The 22,347-nt window shown below is 40.2% G+C and overlaps 1 protein-coding gene and 1 long non-coding RNA gene across 3 annotated transcripts; one reads left to right on the top strand and one right to left on the bottom strand.

Moving 5' to 3' along the window:
• Positions 1-3,915: 3,915 nt before the first annotated feature.
• acyp2 (acylphosphatase 2, muscle type) lies at positions 3,916-19,191 on the top strand. Of its 2 annotated transcripts, XR_016487788.1 has the most exons (5): positions 3,916-4,160; positions 4,937-4,953; positions 5,320-5,429; positions 10,241-10,442; positions 18,536-19,191. XR_016487788.1 is itself a non-coding variant. In XM_021568315.3 (4 exons), the coding sequence occupies exons 1-4, from the start codon at positions 4,028-4,030 to the stop codon at positions 10,353-10,355; spliced, it is 375 nt and encodes a 124-aa protein (XP_021423990.1). In that variant the 5' UTR covers positions 3,916-4,027; the 3' UTR covers positions 10,356-10,706. The 2 variants fall into 2 exon arrangements, 1 of the variants encoding a protein (XP_021423990.1); XM_021568315.3 differs by lacking the exon at positions 18,536-19,191 and having other exon boundaries at positions 10,241-10,706.
• On the bottom strand, positions 15,763-21,972 carry LOC149975753 (uncharacterized). Its single transcript, XR_016487789.1, has 2 exons — positions 21,795-21,972; positions 15,763-19,106 (listed from the first exon to the last, which is right to left on the bottom strand). It is a non-coding gene; the product is annotated as an uncharacterized LOC149975753 (long non-coding RNA).
• Positions 21,973-22,347: the final 375 nt, after the last annotated feature.

Below are 22,347 nucleotides of genomic sequence, written 5' to 3'. Positions count from 1 at the left end.
AAAGGAAAACACATTACCACTCCACACATCCAATAACTCTATCGCCACATTCTTACTTAACCCAGTATTTCTAATAAAATAAAGCCTTACAAACCTTACTAATCCCCCACCCAAATCCTATCCCTGGCCAACCTCTCTGACCCTATCAAACTAACTCTCCAATCTAAATCTGTGACGGAGCTGGCAGTCACTCCAAACACATAAGTTCAAAATACAACTACACTCAAAAGTAATAAAAAAATGATTTAAAACAGATGGGGTGACAAAGGGGATAGAATATACTAAAAAGGCTATAAAAACAAGTAACACCTGAACCTTAAAGAGATAGCAGGTCTAGCCTCTTACTACAGGGCCTCCCAAGTGGCACAGTGGTTGGTCTAAGGCACTGCATCTCAGTGCAGGAAGCATCACTACAATACCTAGTTCAAATCCAGGCTGTATCGAATCTGGCTGTGATTGGGAGTCCCATAGGGTGGTGCCCAATTGGCTGGGGTAGGCCGTAAATAAGAAATTGTTCTTAACTGACTTGTCTAGTTAAATAAATATATTGTTAAGCTCTGTCCCAAACTACTTCTTTGAGGTTTAACAGCATTCCATACAAGTCCCCTATACCTTGCTTGAAAAAACTAAATAAATCAACAAATACACTACACTCACTAAAATCCCACGACCCTACTCCACTATTTAAATCTCTCTAGTCCTTCCTCGGGCCAACAGCCTGAAAAGAGGGCACACCACCACTCAACACACCCTGTAACTATTCTCACGTCAAGTCTCATACACCCAAATACCTCTATGCAGCTGCCACCACACCCTCAATTTTCTTCGACTTATGTTCCATTGGTTAATAACCATTGCTATAAAACGCTAAACATCCAATCTTATTGAAGCATATATCACTTGTTGGCATATATATCCCTCTGTACTGGTACATATCTACTACTGACACCACTCTCAGGATCGCTCCCCATTGACCCATCTTCCTTTACTTTCTTCACTGCCTCAGCATGTGACAACTTCTGCACTACTCTAACCCTGGAAACCTCAACCTGCCTCTCTCGCACTGGACATTTCTGATACCCATCCCCATGGGCACCCCTACAATTAACACATACCACTACATTCCCCAATGCCACACATTTCTTTGTCTCATGCCCTTCTGCACACTTCTCACATGTGGGAACCTCCCTCCTACACACTGCTGCCACATGCCCCTAAGCTTGACAGCTGTAACAACTTAATGTATTCGGCACAAAAGCTCATACAGAATAACTTATATATCCTAACATCACTTTGTCGGGAAAAGACAACATCAAAACTCAAAAGACAACAGCTCTTCTGTTTCACCTCTCACGACACCTAATGACGAGCATCACCAACACCGGGAATCTTCCCCTTCGGTTGGTCAACTTTCACATTTATTAATACCCCAGTAATCACTCCTTTCTCCTTTCCTTAAGAGCAGAACATTTCAACTCTCTTGTCCCCATTCGTTTAACGTGGAGCGCCTGCTCGCTAATACACTTCACAATAATCAATCATTCTCAAAAGTTGTATCTATCATACACCCATTGCACATTCCAGTGTCCTGTTTCAGTATACATTTAAAGAAGAGTTTAATCCCGTAAGATCTCATCTTGCACAAGACAACTTCCTCCTTTCTGTTACCAATATATGACACTACCTCCCGTACAGATGTCCTTATACTATTGAAATGTCTACTACTCAAATCCCATTGTCTCTGCCAGCAATCCAACCCAGTCTTTTTTAATCAATGTTTTTACCACACCTCTACCCAACGGATCCACTATATTATTTTTCACTGCACCCTTTGTGATTAGATCTACTCTATCATTTCCCTTTACTCCTGCAGGGGCAGGAATACAACAAAACTGAACCACAATACCATTCCTTTGCCAACCCTCTCACAAACTGCTTGATCAATAGCGTTGATTTGAGCTAGGTGCTGCACAGTTTGAGTATTATTTTAAAAGACCGGTGCAGTCAAAATTCATTTTTTTCATATTGTACAACAGCTGATGAAACTAACACTGTAAAAGTGTGACTGAATTTGATCAGTGTTAGTTGCTGTTTGGAAATACAATATACACAGGACCTTCTAATCAGCAGGTTTGCATGTGCAGAAGTTTCGGCTTTCCATGGTGAGATCACCAAGCGGTAAATTGGTTAATAGATCAATAACAAAGAGAGTTCCAAACCTCTTTGTCAATAACAGCTAGTTTTCAGTTTTCCCCTCCTCACTCAGACCCCTCCCAGACAGTCCTAGCAAAATGATTGCTTAAGAAATAGTTATTTTCTCGTAACTCTAAGTTTAAAAAAAAATGGTGGTGGGAATAGACTGTTGATCAGATAGTTTCTTTTTACTTTCGGAAAATGCACATGGCCAAATATTTGTGGCCGACCCTCCTGAACAAGTGTCAAAGGGGCTTATTTTAAGATTGATAGGCCACATTGCTCATCACGAGTCATATATCCACATTGGCATTCACAGTCAAGATAAATCGCCATCATAATATTGTAGGGACCCTAATTATGATCTCCCCAAGTGGGTAAATCCTATTTAGGAGACCTTTCGAGACACCTATAGGACGTTGCACTGTCGCCATTTGCAACATCCGTGTAAGTAGTGGATGGGATGGGCCCCTGGTTGTGGCCCTCTCGAGGTACGTGGAGCAGTGAAGCATTCTACAGACAACCCATCCTATATTGAAGAAATCTATATCTCTTAGCGTAACGGCTATGCTGTTGGGTTGACAGGTTCAAGGTCGTGGGTTCAAGCCCTAGTTGGGATTGACATCTCTGCAATAAAATACTTTTTTTTAACACAGGAGGCAAAATATACTGTAAACTTGAAAAATTATATGTGTTATTTGCAGTACTGGTAATACTGATACGTGAAAATATACTGTAGCCTGTTTATTTTTTCAACAAATGTTGGAACATGTTCAAAGCTGTTACCTATGAGTTGAGAATTATGCACATTACTGTAAAATATCCATTCCAATGTACTGTTTGAAATTACTCACATTTAGTGACCTTATACAATAAAACGTAAATTCATTAAATTAGGATTTTGTTTCACTGATCTACAGAACCAACTGTACCTTCAAAACATTATAGTAAATACTCTATCCAGAGCAATTTATAGTAGTAAGTGCATTCATTTTCATACTGAGCCCCCATGGCAACTGAACCGACAGCCCTGGTATTGCAAGTTGTATGCTCTACCAACTGAGCCAACCAGAACCCTAATGCATAAAGAATGAAGATCTAAATAAAATATTTTCCATCCTTTTATTGAGACTTCATCTACAGATAGTTTTGTACCGTCCAATATGTATGCTAAATCAATGTTTCTCAACCTTTTTCTACCAGCAGCTGGGGTGCTTCCGCCATGGGGGACAGCTAACATTAAAATTTGAGTACTTGAGCACAAACTCAGTGTCAGCTAAACATCAGCTAAACATCAGAATAAGGGATGGCAGGTAGCCTTGAGGTCAGAGTGTTGAGCCAGTAACTGTAAAGGTTGCTGTTTGAATACTGGAGCAGACAAAGGAAAAAAATATATGTAGATATTTATTTTGCTGTACCTTTGAGCATGGCCTTTAGTCCTAATTGCCCCAGAGGTCCTTTATAATTGTGGGTGTCTCAGGGGGAGTTGGGATATGCAAAATAATACATTACCAGTAACAGGACAAATATAGGCCCCCCACAAAAACAAATATTATCACAGGGTTTAACCTCTCGTGGACAGACAGTATGGAGGATCTGACGCAGTTACGCATGATTTAAGATCAGGGTTTCCGAGATTAGGCAGGTTTTAGACCTTCTCTGTCTGGTCCAGTAGGTGGTAGTAATTCACCACTAAAGTTGCTTAAATTAGAAGAAGACGCATAAACAGAAGAAAAAATGGTGGCAGTGAGCAGGGCATAGCTCAGACTTATCTTTGAGGAAAGCAACTAAAGTAGCTACATCCGTTAGCCGGGAGAGGGCCTGGGTTTATTGCATGGGTAGTGTGGAAAGCCTATATAGTTTAGTTTTATCCTTAGTGGTTATTTTACTTGCCATGTCTACCAACGTTGATGTTGGAGGTGAAAAGCTTGCCTCTGTAGATTTCGAGATATTCGGGAACGTCCAGGGTAGGTAGGCTGACTAGGCTACCCTGCGCATGTTTAGTTGTCTGCCTTGGGGGGTGAGCCTGTGCCTGTATGTAAAATGGTCAACTCACACAATGCACACTGCCTGAAGTAGATTCACTGAGTAGGCAAGTTTGGTAACAATTTTCACTGTGCAACCGAAACATAGCATGCTGCTATCCATATTTTCAAATGCAATTGTTTCCTCCTATGGCACGGTGCAAGTTAGCCCATGAATATTGTTGAGGGGAATTGATCTAGGCATGAAATGCTCTTAATTAAAAACAATTTATCCTTGATTGCGAATTTAATTATCATCCCAAAATAACTTCACAAATATAAAAGATACACAAAAAAAGACCAGGGGAAGAAGTGTAATAGCTTCGAGACAATGTTATAATTTTGGTTTGCCTTTGATTCCATTAGCTCAGGAAGTGTCATAGTTCAGGTAAAGGGAATTATAATCTGTGTTAAAACGGTGCACAGTAAGTGTATATTTTGCATTTGAAAAAAATATTTGGGCGTGATATGAAAGTAGAATTTCTGATGTTTCCAAAACCGTATTACACGCGTCAGGACTGTTGTACACATTGGCCGTGCTGTGGTCAATGGTTTGAATGAGATCCAAAGAGGACAGTGTATGGCCCTTTGGATTCTCTACAGTTACTAGTCTCTTGAAAGGATCAGGTCATCAAGTCAATAAAGCAAGATATAGCTAATCGGGAATATTTGGATATGAATTACCCCTATTTCTTTTCATGTTTCTTTTGTTCTTACAGGTGTTTGCTTCAGAATGGTGAGCAACTTCACTTAGCCTTTTACATGTTGAGGAAAATGTTTTTTTTAAACAATCAAATAAAAGTAGAACAAAATATATATTTTAAAACCTATCACATTCCATTTTGATTTGCAATGTGTTAGTATTTTCCCCTCTTTCATCTAACTGTACTCTTATTTTTAAATTCTGTGTTCCATACGTACTGATAAAGTGAAGTGTGTTAGCATTTTCATGTAGCCCACACACAGTGTAGAGAATCTTTGGTTCCGTTTCTAAAATACATTGTACAGTGTTATCTTTATAAGAAGATAACCCCAGTTACTGCACTGACATGACACCCCCGTGCCATTTTTCCTTCCTTTCTTTTGGTCCTTTGTTTTCCAGTACACAGAAGACCAGGGGAAGAAGCTGGGTGTTAATGGCTGGGTGAAGAACACAAGAGAAGGAACCGTGGTTGGCCAGTTACAGGGGCCCCATGACAAGGTCAAGGAAATGTAAGTCCACTCTGAGATAGACAATACAATTCATTAGACAGGACACGATTCAATGAATCATTCCATTTTACTGCATTAAGCAATGCCTTGGTTTACAAACTACTGCACACCAGAAGAGGCTGGTGGGAGGAGCTGTAGGAGGAAGGGCTCATTGAAATGTTTGTAAAGGAATCAATGGAACGGCGTCAAACCAGCCTCCTCTGCTGAACACATCTTATTCTATAAACAAATCAGCTACCTGAGGGGTGGGTCTACCTGTTATTATTATTTTTTTAAATTTTTTTTACAGCACCCCAATCTGTTGGGGGAATTTTTATATGATACTGCAATGCTGGTTCAATGGAATTTAGCCATCAGCATCACAACACTCAATATTTTTTATTTTGCATTACCATTTAAAGACAGTTTTTGAGTTGGTTGCCACACAGAGAGAGAACATATTATAAGCCTTATTCTAATCATAAAGGCTCATACATGCTTTTAACAGCTAATACCGCTTCATACATGTAAGTAAAGTGTTTAATGATAGCTATACTACATGTATCAAATAAAATAGTTTTTTGCACATGCAGGTTGCTGTGAAATGCTTACTTACAAGCCCTTAGCCAACAATGCAAAGTTGTAATAAAGTAAGAAACATATGCTAAATAAACTAAAGGAAAAACAGTAACACAATAAAATAACAATTATGAGCCTATATAAAAGGGGTACGGGTACTGAGTCAATGTGCAAGGGTACGGGGTTAGTCAAGGTAATTGAGGTAATATGTAGGTAGAGGTAAAGTGACTATAGCTAAACAGAGAGTAGCAGCAGCGTATGTGAAGAGTGTGAATTTTTGAGTGTGTGTGGCTTCAATGTGTGTGTGTGTGTGTGTTAGTCAGTGTAGTATGTGTGAGTGTGTGGTGAGAGTCCAGTGAGTGTACATCGAGCCTATGCAAGAATCAGTGCAAAAAAACGTAATAAAATGTAGGCATACCTCAGAGCAGTTACATTGGTTGAAACCAGGCAAGAGTATCACTGACACCATGCAGCTACTTTAATATCATCACACTTGTGAGAGCTTAACAGAGGACATACATTTTTACTTACTTACTGTCTTTACTAGAGATAATACCTTTGTATATTGAGAATGCAAAGTAGTACTTTGCCAGTAGGTGTCATCATATGCCCAGCCTTACCAAATGCCAGGGTTCCCCAACTGGTGGGTTTTTGGGGGGGGATTTAATAGAGAGATATATGTGATCATATACAAATGTAAGCAATGTTTGAAAGGATTATGTTTTAGTCAAATGTTATATCTGTTTGTGCTTCTTGCGGGCAATTTGCAGTCTAAAACATATTTTTTTAGTATGTTCGGGCCCCCTGACCATCTGCTCAAGAAGGAATTGGCACACATCTGAATCTAGTTGATGATCCCTGCCCCATGGAATACTCTAGAATAGAGCTTCCCATGCCTAGTCACAGGCTGTGGTCTGATTGTGTATCCCCAAAAGGTGCGCTCACAAACTCCCCCTCATGGATTTAAAAGGAATAGACTGGTGTATGGTAGAAACTCCCTCTTGAAGAAAAGAAGGGTGATATGCACATCCTAAACTTGCGAATACCGGTGCTGGACTAATGGATATTACTGAGAAAAAGGAATTAGTATTTGGGTGCAGAAATAAAGCACTGGGGAGCAGCAATATTCCGTGTGCCGGCTTCTCATTTGTTTATCTCAGGGAACTCCCTTTTGCCCATGCTTGCACAAAACTAAAGGACGCTAAACTGACTTCAGATCAGTGTTGAGGGGCAACTTCATCTTACTACTTCCCTGACCTGTTTGGTGGGTGTGGCTCAGCCTGTAGTTCCTAAAACCGAGGTACATGGGAAAGTAAGTCAGCCTGGGTCGAGCTGTGGATTACATCACCAGGTTCTCTACGAACTGGGAAATGGGAACAAGATGTACTGGAGAGCTGGAGGAGGGTCCGGCCAGCAGGGGAGTATTTCCTTTCACTGTGTGTGTGTGTGTGTGTGTGTGTGTGAGAGAGAGAGATTGATTGCAATGGATCCTCCAAATCCTTTGGCTTGTTTCTAATTTCTATTGTATTGTGACTTACATAATGGTAAATGTGCTACGTGATGAAAAATGGTACATTATAAAAACTACCCTAAACTACCTTAACATGAATCTCTCTGGGCAGCTCCTCCACCCATTGGCTATATAGTATTTATCTAGCTCTGAAATTTGGGGGGAGGGTTCCTCTTGAAGTATGTGTATTTTTTTTATGTACACACTGCAGTGTTTGTAGTCATTCAACTGTGCCTGACATTGCCTTTTGAGGGTTGAGCTTTTGCTGCACAAAAAAAAAGTGTTCCTTTTCACTCCGGCCTGCGAACACGAGATGTGAGAACAGAAATGTGTTTGGTCATTAAATATTGAAACAGACAGAGCAGGCGGGGTTGGAATCTGCTGGAGTCTGCCTGCATTCCCCCCTCTTTTTTCTCTCTTTCATGAACAATAAATATTTCCCCTGTCTTACTTTCCACCTCTCTTTGGCAGGGTTGGAATTGCTAGTCTGCTGACTTAACTCCTTTTGTTCCATGTCTTAGTCCTGATATCTACCACTTCATCACTTTATCTGTTTTTTTTGGGGCCTTGTATCTGAATTGATCCTTTTCAGTAGTGTGGAGATAAGGCTAGCTTAATTTGAACTAATCCAAGATGTTGTTGGAATGTTAGATCTAGCTATGTCTCAAAGAGCTCTTGTCAAGCAGTACACAAAGTAATGGTACCACTTTACGATGAAGGCACTTTACAGGAACAGCAATGTGGGAACCCCCCCCCCCCCCACTACTTTCAATGCTATCTAACTTCCCCAAACCAGTGAGAGGGTTGGAACCTCCCAGTTCTTCCCTTGAAAACAATGAGTAGCAGCCTGCGCTTGAGAACACAGATGGGCTCCACTGTGTATACATGGGGGGGGGGGGGGGGGGGGTGTTATTGACCAGCGGATGTGGTAGAGTGAGAGAGAAGGAGCATGTTTTCAAAGCTCTTACTCACACCTCTATAGAAAACGCAAAGGGGAAAGAAAGGTTATAGACATCCAATAAAGGTCTTCCTCTGGCGACCACTCAGATATGTGAGATAGGGAAATGTAAACAAGCAAGGGTGGGTGTTCATAAAGGATTCATTTGACTAAATACCTCCCTCCCTCGGCAGCTAGCAAGTGCAATTATTTTCAAATTTCCCTGTTTTCTTTTGTTAGGGTTTAGTTTCCTGAAAAACTGGGCAGATCTATGCACTTAATACATTGTGTATAATACTGTAATAGCCTGTGTCTGAATGTGGTACCTATTTAAAATGCTCTGTGTGTGTGTGTGGTCTGTGATTCAGAAATGTGCTATAGTAGTTTGTCAATGTATATTGAACAACAAATATAAATGCAACAATTTCAAAGATTTTACTGAGTTACACAGTTCATATAAGGATATCAGTCAATTTAAATAAATTGATTAGGCCCTAATCTATGGAGTTCACATGACTGGGCAGGGGCGCAGCCATGGGAGGGGATGGCTATTTTTTCCCCCCCAAAAAAGGGCTTTATTACAGATATAAGTAATCCTCAGTTTCATCAGCTGCGGGTGGCTGGTCTCAGATGATCCCGCAGGTGAAGAAGCCAGATTTGCGTATGCAACAATTCTGGGACCTTTCATTGCAGCTCATGAAACATGGGACCAACACGTTACATGTTGCGTTTATTTTTTTATTTAGTAGATTTGTAATTTTCAGTGTTTTTTTTTCTATTTTATACACCTTGGTGTGTATCCTATATTTACAATGTCAGTATTGATAACATTTGAGTTATTTATATAGTTTATGTCAGGGACAATGCACAATAATCAACATATTTGACAGCATTATAACATTCTCAGAGTTAACTAGATAGCATTTTTTTTATTACTGGGTAGTCTGTATTTTCTAGGCTTTTAAAAAAATCCTGTATTCCCAAAGCTCAGACACTCTCTGTGCTCAACTTGATAATACATAGCCTTGTGAACCACCAGTAGAATTACTTGTATTTCATTGAAAGGGAATATCAATGCACCCTTGTAAGAGAGAATGAGACATCTCTTCCATGGCAACGACACATACATCTCTCTTTGGTTGTTAGTCAATTTCCGCCATCTTAGCCTCCAACGCAAGATGTTTCCCGGCAGTCTCAACACAGACGCACCTTGAAAAAAAGCTTCCGACTGCCAACCGGTGCGCCTTCCTGCTCGCACTCATTCAATAAGAATGGAGTGATGGGCCTTCAGAGGACCATAATGCATTTAGTGACCTCTTGATTCACTTGAATACAGCATGAGGGATGTAGCGTACAGACTGCGAGGAGAGGGAACATAGGTCCTCTGGTGGTAGCTCATCGCTTGTACCCAGGAGAAGATTATCACCAACATGAATTGCTCCCATTGTGTTTGCGTTATGCTGGGGACTCAAAACATATGGCCTATTACAGCCAAATCTTGGCTGTAGCTGGCAATATTTATTGTTATGTCTGTCAATGCATTGACACCAGACCTGGGTCAAATAGATTGTTTAATACATTGTCTGCCCTTTATTTTGTTTAGTCCAGTACAATGGAATCAATGGAGTAGTCCCAAAAGCCTCATTAAAACACCTGAACTACATACAATATTATCAGAAGAGATTATTGCCTGAAACTGAAAATCATGTTGCGTGTCTTTTATAGTCCTGGTTTTGAATACCAGTGACAGTTTGTGAGGTGTTGTTTTGACTCGGAATTGTGGGCCTTTTCTCTCTCTTTCCGTAGGAAGGTGTGGCTGAGTAAGGTGGGGAGTCCCAGCTCACGCATTGACCACGCCGAGTTCTCTAACGAGAGGGACATCCCCAAACTGGAAATCCATGGCTTTGGCACTCGCTACTGACTGCCAGAGCAGCGACAAAGCACCGCAGCAGCAAGTATCCACCCTGAGGCCTGCCCCAAAGGAATTAGTAGCTTCTCAACTTCTAAGGTGCTTGATTTGACCTGTAATATTCATATCTTCACAGTTTTAAATGTCATTCTGAGGCCTGTTATGCCATTTATTTATTGTTTGAAGAAGTCATTTGAATGCTCTGTTATCATTTAACCCACAACAGAAGTTTGACATGATTAGTTTGCTAAATGCAACTTTTAAATTGCACTTAAATGCCACTATATATGTCAATAATAGTCAACCTTTACAATGTTGAGTTCATCCCATCAAAGACAGAAATAAAATAATTTAGTGAACCAACTGTGTGAACATTTTCAGTAGTTTTAAATATTAAAAATATTTGCAGAGTTGTTTTTCTCAACATGGATGCAACACACACTCACCGGACAATTTATTAGGTACACATCTAGTACCGGGTCGGACCCCCCTTTCCCTCTTTAACAGTCTGAATTCTTCAGGGCATTCTACAAGGTGTCGGAAACATTCCACAGGGATGTTGGTCCAAGCTGATGCAATGGCATTACGCAGTTGCTGCAGATTGGACAGCAGCACATTCATGCTGTGAACAGCCCGTTCCATCTCATCCCAAAGATGCTCCATTGGGTTGAGGTTTGGGGTCTGCGCAGGCCACTCGATTAAACTGAACTTGCTGTCGTGTTCCAGCCAATGTTTTTTCACTCCTCAATTTTCCAGTGTACGCCATTGCGTGCCCATTGGAGCCGCTTCTTGTTTTTAGCTGATAGGAGTGGAACCCAGTGTGGTCATCAGATGCGATAGCCCATCCGTGTCAAGGATCGGTGAGTTCTGCATTCCGAGATGCCGTTCTGCACACCACTGTTGTACTGCACCGTTATTATGTCTGTTTGTGGCCCGCCTATTAGCTTGCACGATTCTTACCATTATCCTTTTGACCACTCTCATCAATGACCAGTTTTTTCCCACAGGACTGCCGCTAACTGGATGTTGTTTGTCGCACCATTCTCTGTAAACCCTAAACACTGTCGTGCGTGAAATACCCATGAGCATGACCATTTGAGATACTGGATCCTGTGCACCTGCCACATGATTACACCGCACTCAAAGTCGCTTAGGTCACTCGTTTTGCCCATTCTAACGTTCAATCGAACAGTAACTGGATGCCTGTATGCCTGCTTTTTATACAGTGCCTTCAGAAAGTATTCACACCCCTTTACTTTTTCCAAATGTTGTTGTATTACAGGCTGAATTTGAAATGTATAACATTTAGATTTTTTTGGTCACTGGCCTACACACAATTGCTGCTGATGATACATCAGTAGCAATACAAGGATATAACATTTATAGAAGAGACAGAAATGCTTATGGGGGAGGAGTTGCTGTATATATTCAGAGCCATATCCCTGTAATGCTTAGAGAATATATTTTGTCAAGTGTTATTGAAGTGTTGTGGTTGCAGGTTCACTTGGCACATCTAAAGCCTTTTCTTTTGGGGTGTTGCTATAGGCCGCCAAGTGCTAGCAGTCTATCTAAATAATATGTGTGAAATGCTTGATAGTGTATGTGATGTAAACAGAGAGGTCTACTTTCTTGGGGACCTGAATATTGACTGGTGTTCATCAAGCTGTCCGCTCAAGAGGAAGCTTCTTACTGTCGCCAGTGCCTGTAATCTGGTTCAGGTTATTAATCAACCTACCAGGGTGTTTACAAACACTACACAAACAAGATCATCAACATGTATCCATCACATTTTTCCTAATGCTGTAGAACTTTGTTCTAAAGCTATAGCCGTACCCATTGAATGCAGTGATCACAATATAGTGGCTATATCCAGGAAAGCCACATTTCGAACAGCTGGGCCTAAAATAGTGTATAAGAGATCATACAAACGATTTTGCTGTGACTCTTATGTGGATGATGTTAAAAATATTTGTTGGTCTGATGTGATTGAGGAGCATCCAGACACTGCACTTGATGCATTTATGAAATTGCTTCTTCCGATTGATAAACATGCACCTGTTCAGAAACTGACAGTTAAGGCTCCATGGATTGATGCGGAATTAAAAAACTGTATGGTTGAAAGAGTTGGGGCAAAAGGAGTGGCTAATAAGTCTGCCTGTACATCTAACTGGCTTACTTACTGCAAATTGAGACATTTTGTGACTAAACTCAACAAAAAGAAGAACATTTGTTATGAAGCCAAGATCAATGATATAAAGAATGGGAAAAAACTTGAACTTTAAATTAAATTATGGGCAGAAAGACAAATTCAACTCCGTCTTTTATCGAATCAGATGGCTTATTCATCACAAAACCATTTGATGTTGCCAATTATTTTAATTATTATTTAATTTGCAAAGTGGGCAAACTTAGGCAGGAAATGCCCACAACAAAAAGTGAGCAATTATATGTATGTATAAAAAACAAATACGGAAAGAAAAGCAGTGCAGTGTTTGAATTTTGTAAAGTTAGTGTGGGAGAGGTGGGAAAATGATTGTTAACCTCTTAGAGCTCTAGGGGCGCTATTTCATTTTTGGATAAAAAACGTTCCCGTTTTAAGCGCGATATTTTGTCACGAAAAGATGCTCGACTATGCATATTCTTGACAGTTTTGGAAAGAAAACACTCTGAAGTTTCAGAATCTGCAAAGATTTTGTCTGTAAGTGCCCCAGAACTCATTCTACAGGCGAAACCAAGATGATGCATCACCCAGGAATTAGCAGAATTTCTGAAGCTCTGTTTTCCATTCTCTCCTTATATGGCTGTGATTGCGCAAGGAATGAGCCTACACTTTCTGTCGTTCGCCCAAGGTCTTAGCAGCATTGTGACGTATTTGTAGGCATATCATTGGAAGATTGGCCATAAGAGACTACATTTTCCAGAGGTCCGCCCGGTGTCCTTTGTCTAAATTTGTGCGTAATCTTCAGGTGCGGTCATTTTCTCCTGGGATTCAGGAGAGAAAGCATGTGTCCAAGAACGATGTATCAATGAAGAGATATGTGAAAAACACCTTGAGGCTTGATTCTAAAAAACGTTTGCCATGTTTTCAGTCGATATTATGGAGTTAATTTGGAAAAAAGTTTGCGTTTTGAGGACTGAATTTATGGATTTTTTTTGGTAGCCAAATGTGATGTATAAAACGGAGCTATTTCTAATACACAAGGAATCTTTTTGGAAAAACTGAGCATCTGCTATCTAACTGAGAGTATCCTCATTGAAAACATCAGAAGTTCTTCAAAGGTAAATGATTTTATTTGAAGGCTTTTATGTTTTTGTTAATGTTGCGTGCTGGATGCTAACGCTAATGCTAACGCTAAATGCTAACGCGAAATGCTAACTCTAGCTAGCTACTTTTACACAAATGATTGTTTTCCTATGGTTGAGAAGCATATTTTGAAAATCTGAGATGACAGTGTTGTTTACAAAAGGCTAAGCTTGAGAGATGGCATATTTATTTCATTTCATTTGCGATTTTCATAAATAGTTAACGTTGTGTTATGCTAATGAGCTTGCTGATAGATTTACACAATCCTGGATACAGGGGTTTTTTCATAGCTAAACGTGACGCAGAAAACGGAGCGATTTGTCCTAAACAAATAATCTTTCAGGAAAAACTGAACATTTGCTATCTGAGAGTCTCCTCATTGAAAACATCTGAAGTTCTTCAAAGGTAAATGATTTTTTTGAATGCTTTTCTGTTTTTTTGTGTAAATGTTGCCAGCTGAATGCTAATGCTAAATGCTACGTTAGCCATCAATACTGTTACACAAATGCTTGTTTTGCAATGGTTGAGAAGCATATTTTGAAAATCTGAGATGACAGTGTTGTTAACAAAAGGCTAAGCTTGAGAGATGGCATATTTATTTCATTTCATTTGCGATTTTCATGAATAGTTAACGTTGCGTTATGGTAATGAGCTTGAGTCTGTATTCACGAACCCGGATCCGGGATGGGGAGATCAGAAAGGTTAACGATCAATAATGACAAACCTCCAGGCATTGACAACTTAGATGGAAATGGTGGCTGACTCTATAGCCACTCCTGTCATTTTTAATCTGAGCAGAGGAAAGTCTTTGTCCTCAGGCCTGGAGGGAAGCTAAAGTAATTCCGCTACCCAAGAGTGGTAAAGCGGCCTTTACTGGTTCTAACAGCAGACCTATCAGCTTGCTGCCAGCTCTTAGCAAACTGTTGGGAAAAAATGTGTTTGACCAAATACAATGCTATTTCTCTGTAAACAAATTAACAACAGACTTTCAACATGCTTATAGAGATGGGCACTCAACATGTACAGCACTGACACAAATGACTGATGATTGGTTGAAGGAAATTGATAATAAGAACATTGTGGGAGTTGTACTGTTAGATTTCAGTGCAGCCTTGTTATTGACTGTTATTGACCATAACCTGTTGTTGAAAAAACTTAAGTGCTATGGCTTTTCAACCTCTGCCATATTGTGAATTCAGAGCTTTCTTTTAATGGAAGCATCTCTAATGTCAAACATGTAAAGTGTGGTGTACTGCAGGGAAGCTCTCTAGGTCCTCTACTCTTTTCTATGTTTACCAATGACCTGCCACTGGCATTAAATTAAGCATGTGTGTCCATGTATGCTGATGATTCAAACAAATGCATCAGCAACCACGTCTAATGAAGTCACTGAAACCCTTAACAAAGAGTTGGGTGGCCATTAATAAACTGGTCGTGAACAAATCTAAAACTAAGAGCATTGTATTTGGTACAAATCATTCCTTAAGTGCTAGACCTCAGCTGAAACTGGTAATGAATGGTGTGGCTGTTGAACAAGTTGAGACTAAATTACTTGGCGTTAGCTTAGATTGTAAACTCATGGTCAAAACATATAGATTCAATGGTTGGAAAGATGGGGAGAGGTGTAGCCGTAATAAAGAGATGCTCTGCTTTTTTGACACCACAAGTTCTGCAGGCTCTAGTTTTGTCTAATCTTGATTATTGTCCAGTTGTGTGGTCCAGTGCTGCAAGAAAATACCTAGTTAAGCTGCAGCTGGCCCAGAACAGAGCGGCACATTTTGCCCTTCATTGTAATCAGAGGGCTAATATTAATAATATGCATGCCAGTCTCTCTTGGCTAAGAGTTGAGGAGAGACTGACTGCATCACTTCTTGTTTTTATAAGAAACATTGTGTTGAAAATCCCATTTTTTTTTGCAGTCAACTTACACACAGCTCTGACACACACACTTATCCCACCAGACATGCCACCAGGGTCTTTTCATAGTCCCCAAATCCAGAACAAATTCAAGAAAATGTACAGTATTATATAGAGCCCTTACTGCATGGAACTCCTTCCGTCTCATATTTGTAACGACGTTCGTCTGTAGAAGGAGAAGCGGACCAAAAAGCAGCGTGGTGGTTACTCATGTTCTTTAATGGAAAATGAACGATACATGAAATAACTTAAATCTACAAAACAACAAACGGAACGTGAAAAACCTATACAGCCTATCCTGTGACAACAAACACAGTGACAGGAACAATCACCCACAAACACACAGTGAAACCCAGGCTACCTAAGTATGATTCTCAATCAGAGACAACTAATGACACCTGCCTCTGATTGAGAACCATACTAGGCCGAAAACATAGAAATGCCCCAAAACATAGAAAAACAAACAGACTGCCCACCCAACTCACGCCCTGACCATACTAAATAAATACAAAACAACGGAAAATCAAGGTCAGAACGTGACAATATTGCTCAAATAAACAGCAAACCTGATTTCAAAAAACAGATAAAGCAACACCTCTCCCCAATTTGACCTAGTTTGTGTGGATGCATTAATATTTTGGCTACGTGTGCCTTTTTAAGAATGTATGTAGTTCTGTCCTTAAGCTGTTCTTGTCTAATGATGTTCTGTATTATGTAATTCTGTATTATGTATTGTGTTTCATGTTTTGTGTGGACCCCAGGAAGAGTAGCTGCTGCTTTTGCAACAGCTAATGAGGATCCTAATAAAATACCAAAATACCAAACAAATAATGTCAAATTAGAATACTGTTTTCAATTTTTTTTCAACCCATTTGTTCTGTAAAGAATAAACCTATCCCAAAATATGCAATCTGTTGGCAATGAGGCACTTAAGTAATACGGCAAAATACTGTATGTGGCAAATAAAAAATGTTTTTTCCTGAATACAAAGCGTTATATTTGGGGCAAATCCAACACATCACTGAGTACCATTCTTTATATTTCCAAGCAGAGTGGTGGCTGCATCATGTTATGGTTATGCTTGTAATCGTTAAGGACTGGGGAGTTTTTCAGGATAAAAAAGAAACAGAATAGAGTTAAGTACACCAGACACTGGGAGATTAATTCACCTTTCAGCAGGACAAAAACCTAAAACACAAGGCCAACTCTACATTGGAGTTGCTTACCAAGAAGACAGTGAATGTTCCTGAGCGGCCGAGTTACAGTTTTGACTTAAATCTACTGATAATCTATGGTAAGACCTGTAAATGTTTGTCTAGCAATGTTCAACAACCAATTTGACAAAGCTTGAAGAATTGTATAAAGAATGATGGGCAAATGTTGCACAATCCAGGTGTGGAAAGCTCTTAGAGAATTACTAAGAATGACCCACAGCTGTAATCGCCACCAAAAGTGTAGTGAGTACTTATGTATATTAGACATTTCTGTATTTAATTTTCTATAAATTCGCAAAAACCTCTAAAAACATGTTTTGCCTTTGTCATTATTGGTTGTTGTGTGTAGATGGGTGAGAAAAAAATATTTAATTCCTTTTGAATTCAGGCTGTAACACAACAAAATGTGGAATAAATCAAGAGGTATGAATACTTTCTGAAGGCATTGTAGCAAACCACGGAAAATGGAGCGATCCACTTTCATGAACGGGTATTACCTAATAAACTGCCCAGTAAGTGTATCATTGAACTTTATCATTATAGAATGCCCTTCATACAAGTTCACTACACGAATGTCCATGATCCAAATGCCAACATTAATGTTATTGTATTGGGATGTAGGTTACAGTAAAGTAAAATCATCACAAGCTGAAAGCCTGTCCAGTCATCACAAGCTGAAAGCCTGCCTATTTGAGCGATATGTGGAAGAAATCAACCAATAGTGGCAGTGCTTTGCCCTCCTCACAACTCTCTTTCCTATGCAAGGATAGCCAGTGTTTGTGTACTTCCCTTAAAGGGAAACTTCACCGCTAGAGACTTTTTGGGGTGTTTTTCCAGAGAGTGATGAGAGGGTGATTCAGACAATTATGATGTCATTGGTTGATTGAGCCTGCTGTCTGATCAAAACATGAATGGAGTTACGTTTCTAAGCAATTATTGTGGCCTTTGTGTTTCGCCGACTGCACGATCACGCGAGTAGATATGGTTGTCCTTGTTCAATAGAGCCATTGGACTTTTCTCAACGATGTTCCTATCTGCCAGGACATTGCAGGATATCTAGATTGACTCATTTTAACTGGCTTTGCAAAGACGGCTTTGCCTGACGGGAGCCATACTTCCTTGTTCCCACCCTCGAAGGCAAGCTTTTAAAAATGGGGGCGGTACTAGTTTACAGGTTCACAGGAGCTATGTTACCGAGAATGCTCAAAAATTTGCTACAATGACTACTTCCTCTTTCTAAGAAGAGCTGAACGGCAAACCCTTTATTTTCTTTTACATAGGAACATACAGCCCTATTTATTTGAGCCAGAATACACTGAAGAGAAGTTGAGATGGCAAGAAAAATAATTATGAGACCAGCAAGCAGTGTTGTTCAGTACAATTTGGTGATTGATTCGGCGATATTGCGGCTTGTTAGAACCACTACAAGCCAAGCTAGCCAAGTTTAGCTAGCGAGCTGTGTTGTTTGCTAAACCTAAAATGTACTGTAGTCTAACGTTGTAGCTAGCTAACTAGCCCCAGTGCCTCTCATTATGAGCAAAATTTGAGAAATGTTTTGATGATGATACTTGAGAATAAAGGAATGACTTTGGCTTGGTGACTCATATTAGACTTGGGGTATCTATACCTGTGTGTTGTAGCTAGCTAGCTAGTTAACATGTCTGTGAGATGTCTCATATTCTACTGCATGCTGCTACAGTAGGAATACTGACAGTATTCCATGAATGTGTAATAGCATTTTCTTCTTTCTCTCACAGACGATACCGCTTGGATACAAAGAAATTGATGACTCAAGACAAGATGTGAAAGGTCCCATAACAGCAAACTCCCATTGTATCAAAGTGACTCCGAACACCTCACTGCACCACCCAAACACACCATATGCAATTATTCCCTTTGTAGAACTGTAGTATTAGTATTAGTATTTATTCTACTGTATATACTGTATTCCTGCATACTGCTGTGTAAAATTACCACAGTCCCCAGAACAAATAAACTTTGTCCTGAATACAAGCCATGTCTACATTGACAGACTAATCTCATCTGAGATTTCCACCTTCGCTGTCCTGACCGGCCACTCTTCACCCTCGGGGCTGGCGTTGTCCTGCGGCTGGGGCTGCACGTTTTGGGTAATGGCAGCTGGTTTAGCAAGCTTTGGCACTGAGGCGATGTTGGCAGGGATGTTAGGTTTGGGGGGCTGTGACTCTGGCTCCTTGTAGACAACAGTCTGGTCCTTTCTGCACTCCACAGCCAAGTAGACAAGCCTCTCTTTCTTCACCAGCCACTGCTTCGACCTCACGCAGAAGATTTGTTTGTTCTGCAAGTCTCCTGGAAAGACATGAAGACCGATCATGATGATGTGTAACCATACAATAAAACATGTTCATCTGTAAACATAAAGACTGTTTGAGGATGTGGTGAGGTGTCTTTTATACTGATAACAAGTTCAAACAGGTGCCATTAATACAGGTAACGAGTGGAGGACAGAGGAGCCTCTTAAAGAAGAAGTTACAGGTCTGTGAGAGCCAGAAATCTTGCTTATTTGTAAGTGACCAAATACTTATTTTCCACCATAATTTGCAAATAAATTAATTAAAAATCCTACAATGGGATTTTCTGGATTTTTTTTTTCATTTTGTCTGTCATAGTTGAAGTGTACCTATGATGAAAATTACAGGCCTCTCTCATATTTTTAAGTGGGAGAACTTGCACAATTAGTGGCTGACTAAATACTTTTTTGCCCCACTGTATATGCAGTCAGCATGCCAATTGTGCGCTCCCTCAAAAGTTGAGACATCTGTGTCAGAAAGTTCCCTCAAAATTCGAGACATTATGTGCGCAGAAAGCTACATTTGTATGTGTTCATCTACAAAGCCCTTTTGGGTATACTCCCTCTGTAATCTGGTCTCCCTCACCACCAGAAGTTACTATACCCAGTCTGCTAGGTGGTTGCTACTTAAAGTCCCCAGGACATTTACAGTATTAGGCAAGACTTCCTTCTCGTCTTGTGCACCAGAGGCATGGAACAGTCTACAATCCATGCTTCATCTAGGTATGTTAGTGCCACTGAATTAATTTAAAATATTGATGGGAGACTCTGTTACACAGGATTCTGTAGTCTGTGTTCCGTGGTTATATGAGGTCTGTGGTTGTGAGGCAGGCGGTTGGACATACTGCCAAAGTCTCTAAAACGACGTTGGAGGCGGCTTAAGGTAGAAAAATGTACATTAAATTCTCTGGCAACAGTCTCTGGTGGACATTTCTACAGTCAGCATGCCAATTTGCGTCTCCCTCAAAAGTTGACACATCTATTTCATTGTGTTGTGTGACAAAACTGTACGTTTTAGTGGCCTTTTATTGTCCCCAGCAGATCGGGAGGTAATAGGGATAGATGCCGTAAAGAGGTCAATGGAATGCAGAATGTGGGATTGGCCTACAAATCAACAAATCTGATCTAACAAAGTAGATATTTGTCAAATATGTCATGATTGATTGTAAAATGCCCACAATGGGGTCACTAAAATAAGATTTAGATATATTTGGCTGCATAACATTTAGAAGTTGTCCCTTTTTAGATTTAGAAAAAGTGGCTTCTAAATGCTAACTCCCGTTCGTATAAACTGGTAGCATTAGCTAGTATACAGAAATCGGTGGCGGTAGTCATGTTTAACTGTAATGCAGTTGATTGATGACAATGACATGAACATGTATTGGGGTTGACATCCATGCAAGCATTATACTCAGATTTTTACCTCAACATAGTGTGAAATACACACTAAAAGTAAGCTAATTGTGTTGGCAATGTGGAGATTCGGGATGGAGATGCAGGAGAAAAAACGGTGCAGCCATTTTACTTCATGCTATCTTGGCTGAGCTCCTATGTCAAACACTGGGAAACGGACTTCAACATCTCAAAAGAGGTAAGGTCTTTTCTTTTAGCCAGTGTCTAGTAGTTATCGGGATAGATAGAGATTCTCCCTGAATAACTACGAGTGGTGCGGTGCAGAACAATTTATTGGACACATATGACAGCCCCACGATGCGCAAGAAGTATCAATGCTCTGACTTCTGCAGAGGCCTCATTGCTATAAATGCTGTATGGCCACTGCAGACAGATAAATCGGCTTTAAAGGAGCAAGAATGTGTAGAGGGAGCGGTTAGAAAGCAATTGAGTGAGTGAGACAAGGTGGGGAAAGTGAATTTAGGGAGATGCACATGAACAAATGGTACACTAGCATCAAAGCAAATTAGAGTTGCTTCAAGACTACATTTTGACCAAATAGTTTTACAGTATTTGTAAAAATGTCACCTCTGGTTAAAGATTGTGTTTTGATGTCTGTTTGAGTACTTGAGTATTACTCGATTACTCATGCCCATCCCTAGAAACAACATTGGGGAACTACTAAGTTGTGTGTAGAGTACAAATTCAACTGTCTAACCAGATCTAGCATGGAGTACAACTTCAACTGTCTCGTTGGATGTCCACACGCTGACATGCACATCTCTCTGGGTGAGGTTCTGTCTTCAAGTCTCCAGTGGGGGATGAAGTCCATTCCATCTATGTCATGTATTTCAGGTTATGGACAGGTGCAATCAGGTGGCAGGAGGGGTGGAGTGCACCTCATCCTGGATATGACAGAGTTTGCCTCAACCCATGGGTCCAGAAGTGTTCAATAACTACAGACAGATGTGAGATGCAGGAGGATGGCACTCTTCTCATACCACTCTCTAGGCTACTGCCAAATTCAAAGCTACCTCCAGGAGGAAGCTGATAAAGTGCTTTGATAACTTTCAAGTGTAACAGTTCCATGTAGAATAAACCATACTACACATAATATTGTTAAAAGCAATGTTCTGCTAATATAACAATGTACAAATATTATACCTGTCTTATTTGTATCACCTTTTGTCCCTTCTGACATGCTACATCACATTACACGTTAGCTTGATGTACTTTAGCTCGCTAGCATTATCAAATAATGTTGCATAGGAACAGCTATCTACTAACGTACTCACCATCACCAGTAGTTTGACGGTTGACAGGCAGCAGAAGTAACCATGTTGAATGTAACTTTGAGGAGGCTTGCAGAGGCCAAATCAAGCTCCGTGCCGTCTCGCCGTGACCTCCCAAATTTTGTAACAATATAGCTCCGTATTAACATTGGTTGACGGAAGGTGGCGGCGATATGTCCTCACTTCCTCACACACAAACTCACTTCCTTGACAACAGCTCTGCTCTGAAAAGCACAAGTATGAATGTCCTGACTTCTGCAGAGGCTGCATCACAGTAAATGCTGTATGTCCAAACCAGAATGTCCATAAATTGGCTTTAAGTAATCCATACCCAACCCTCCAGTAGTTGTGATAAATTCACTTACAAAACACAGTTTTATACTTTGTCGTCAATTTTGACTCTGAAATGAATGTTTCTGACTCATATCGATGCCACATAGAACCAACTTCTCTGGTTTGAAACGGCCTAAGGGGCAGTTGACCATCTAGGCAGGAGTTTTTGCTCTTGCTCCACAAAAAAAGTATACACTGAAATCAGATTCAGCTTTCCTTGACT

This window comes from Oncorhynchus mykiss, chromosome 17 (genome assembly GCF_057628025.1).
Source record: "Oncorhynchus mykiss isolate SJ-2025 chromosome 17, ASM5762802v1, whole genome shotgun sequence".
Classification (NCBI taxonomy): Eukaryota; Metazoa; Chordata; class Actinopteri; order Salmoniformes; family Salmonidae; genus Oncorhynchus; species Oncorhynchus mykiss.
The sequence above is the reverse complement of the archived record's forward strand: the minus strand, read 5'-3'. Positions and strand labels throughout refer to the sequence as shown.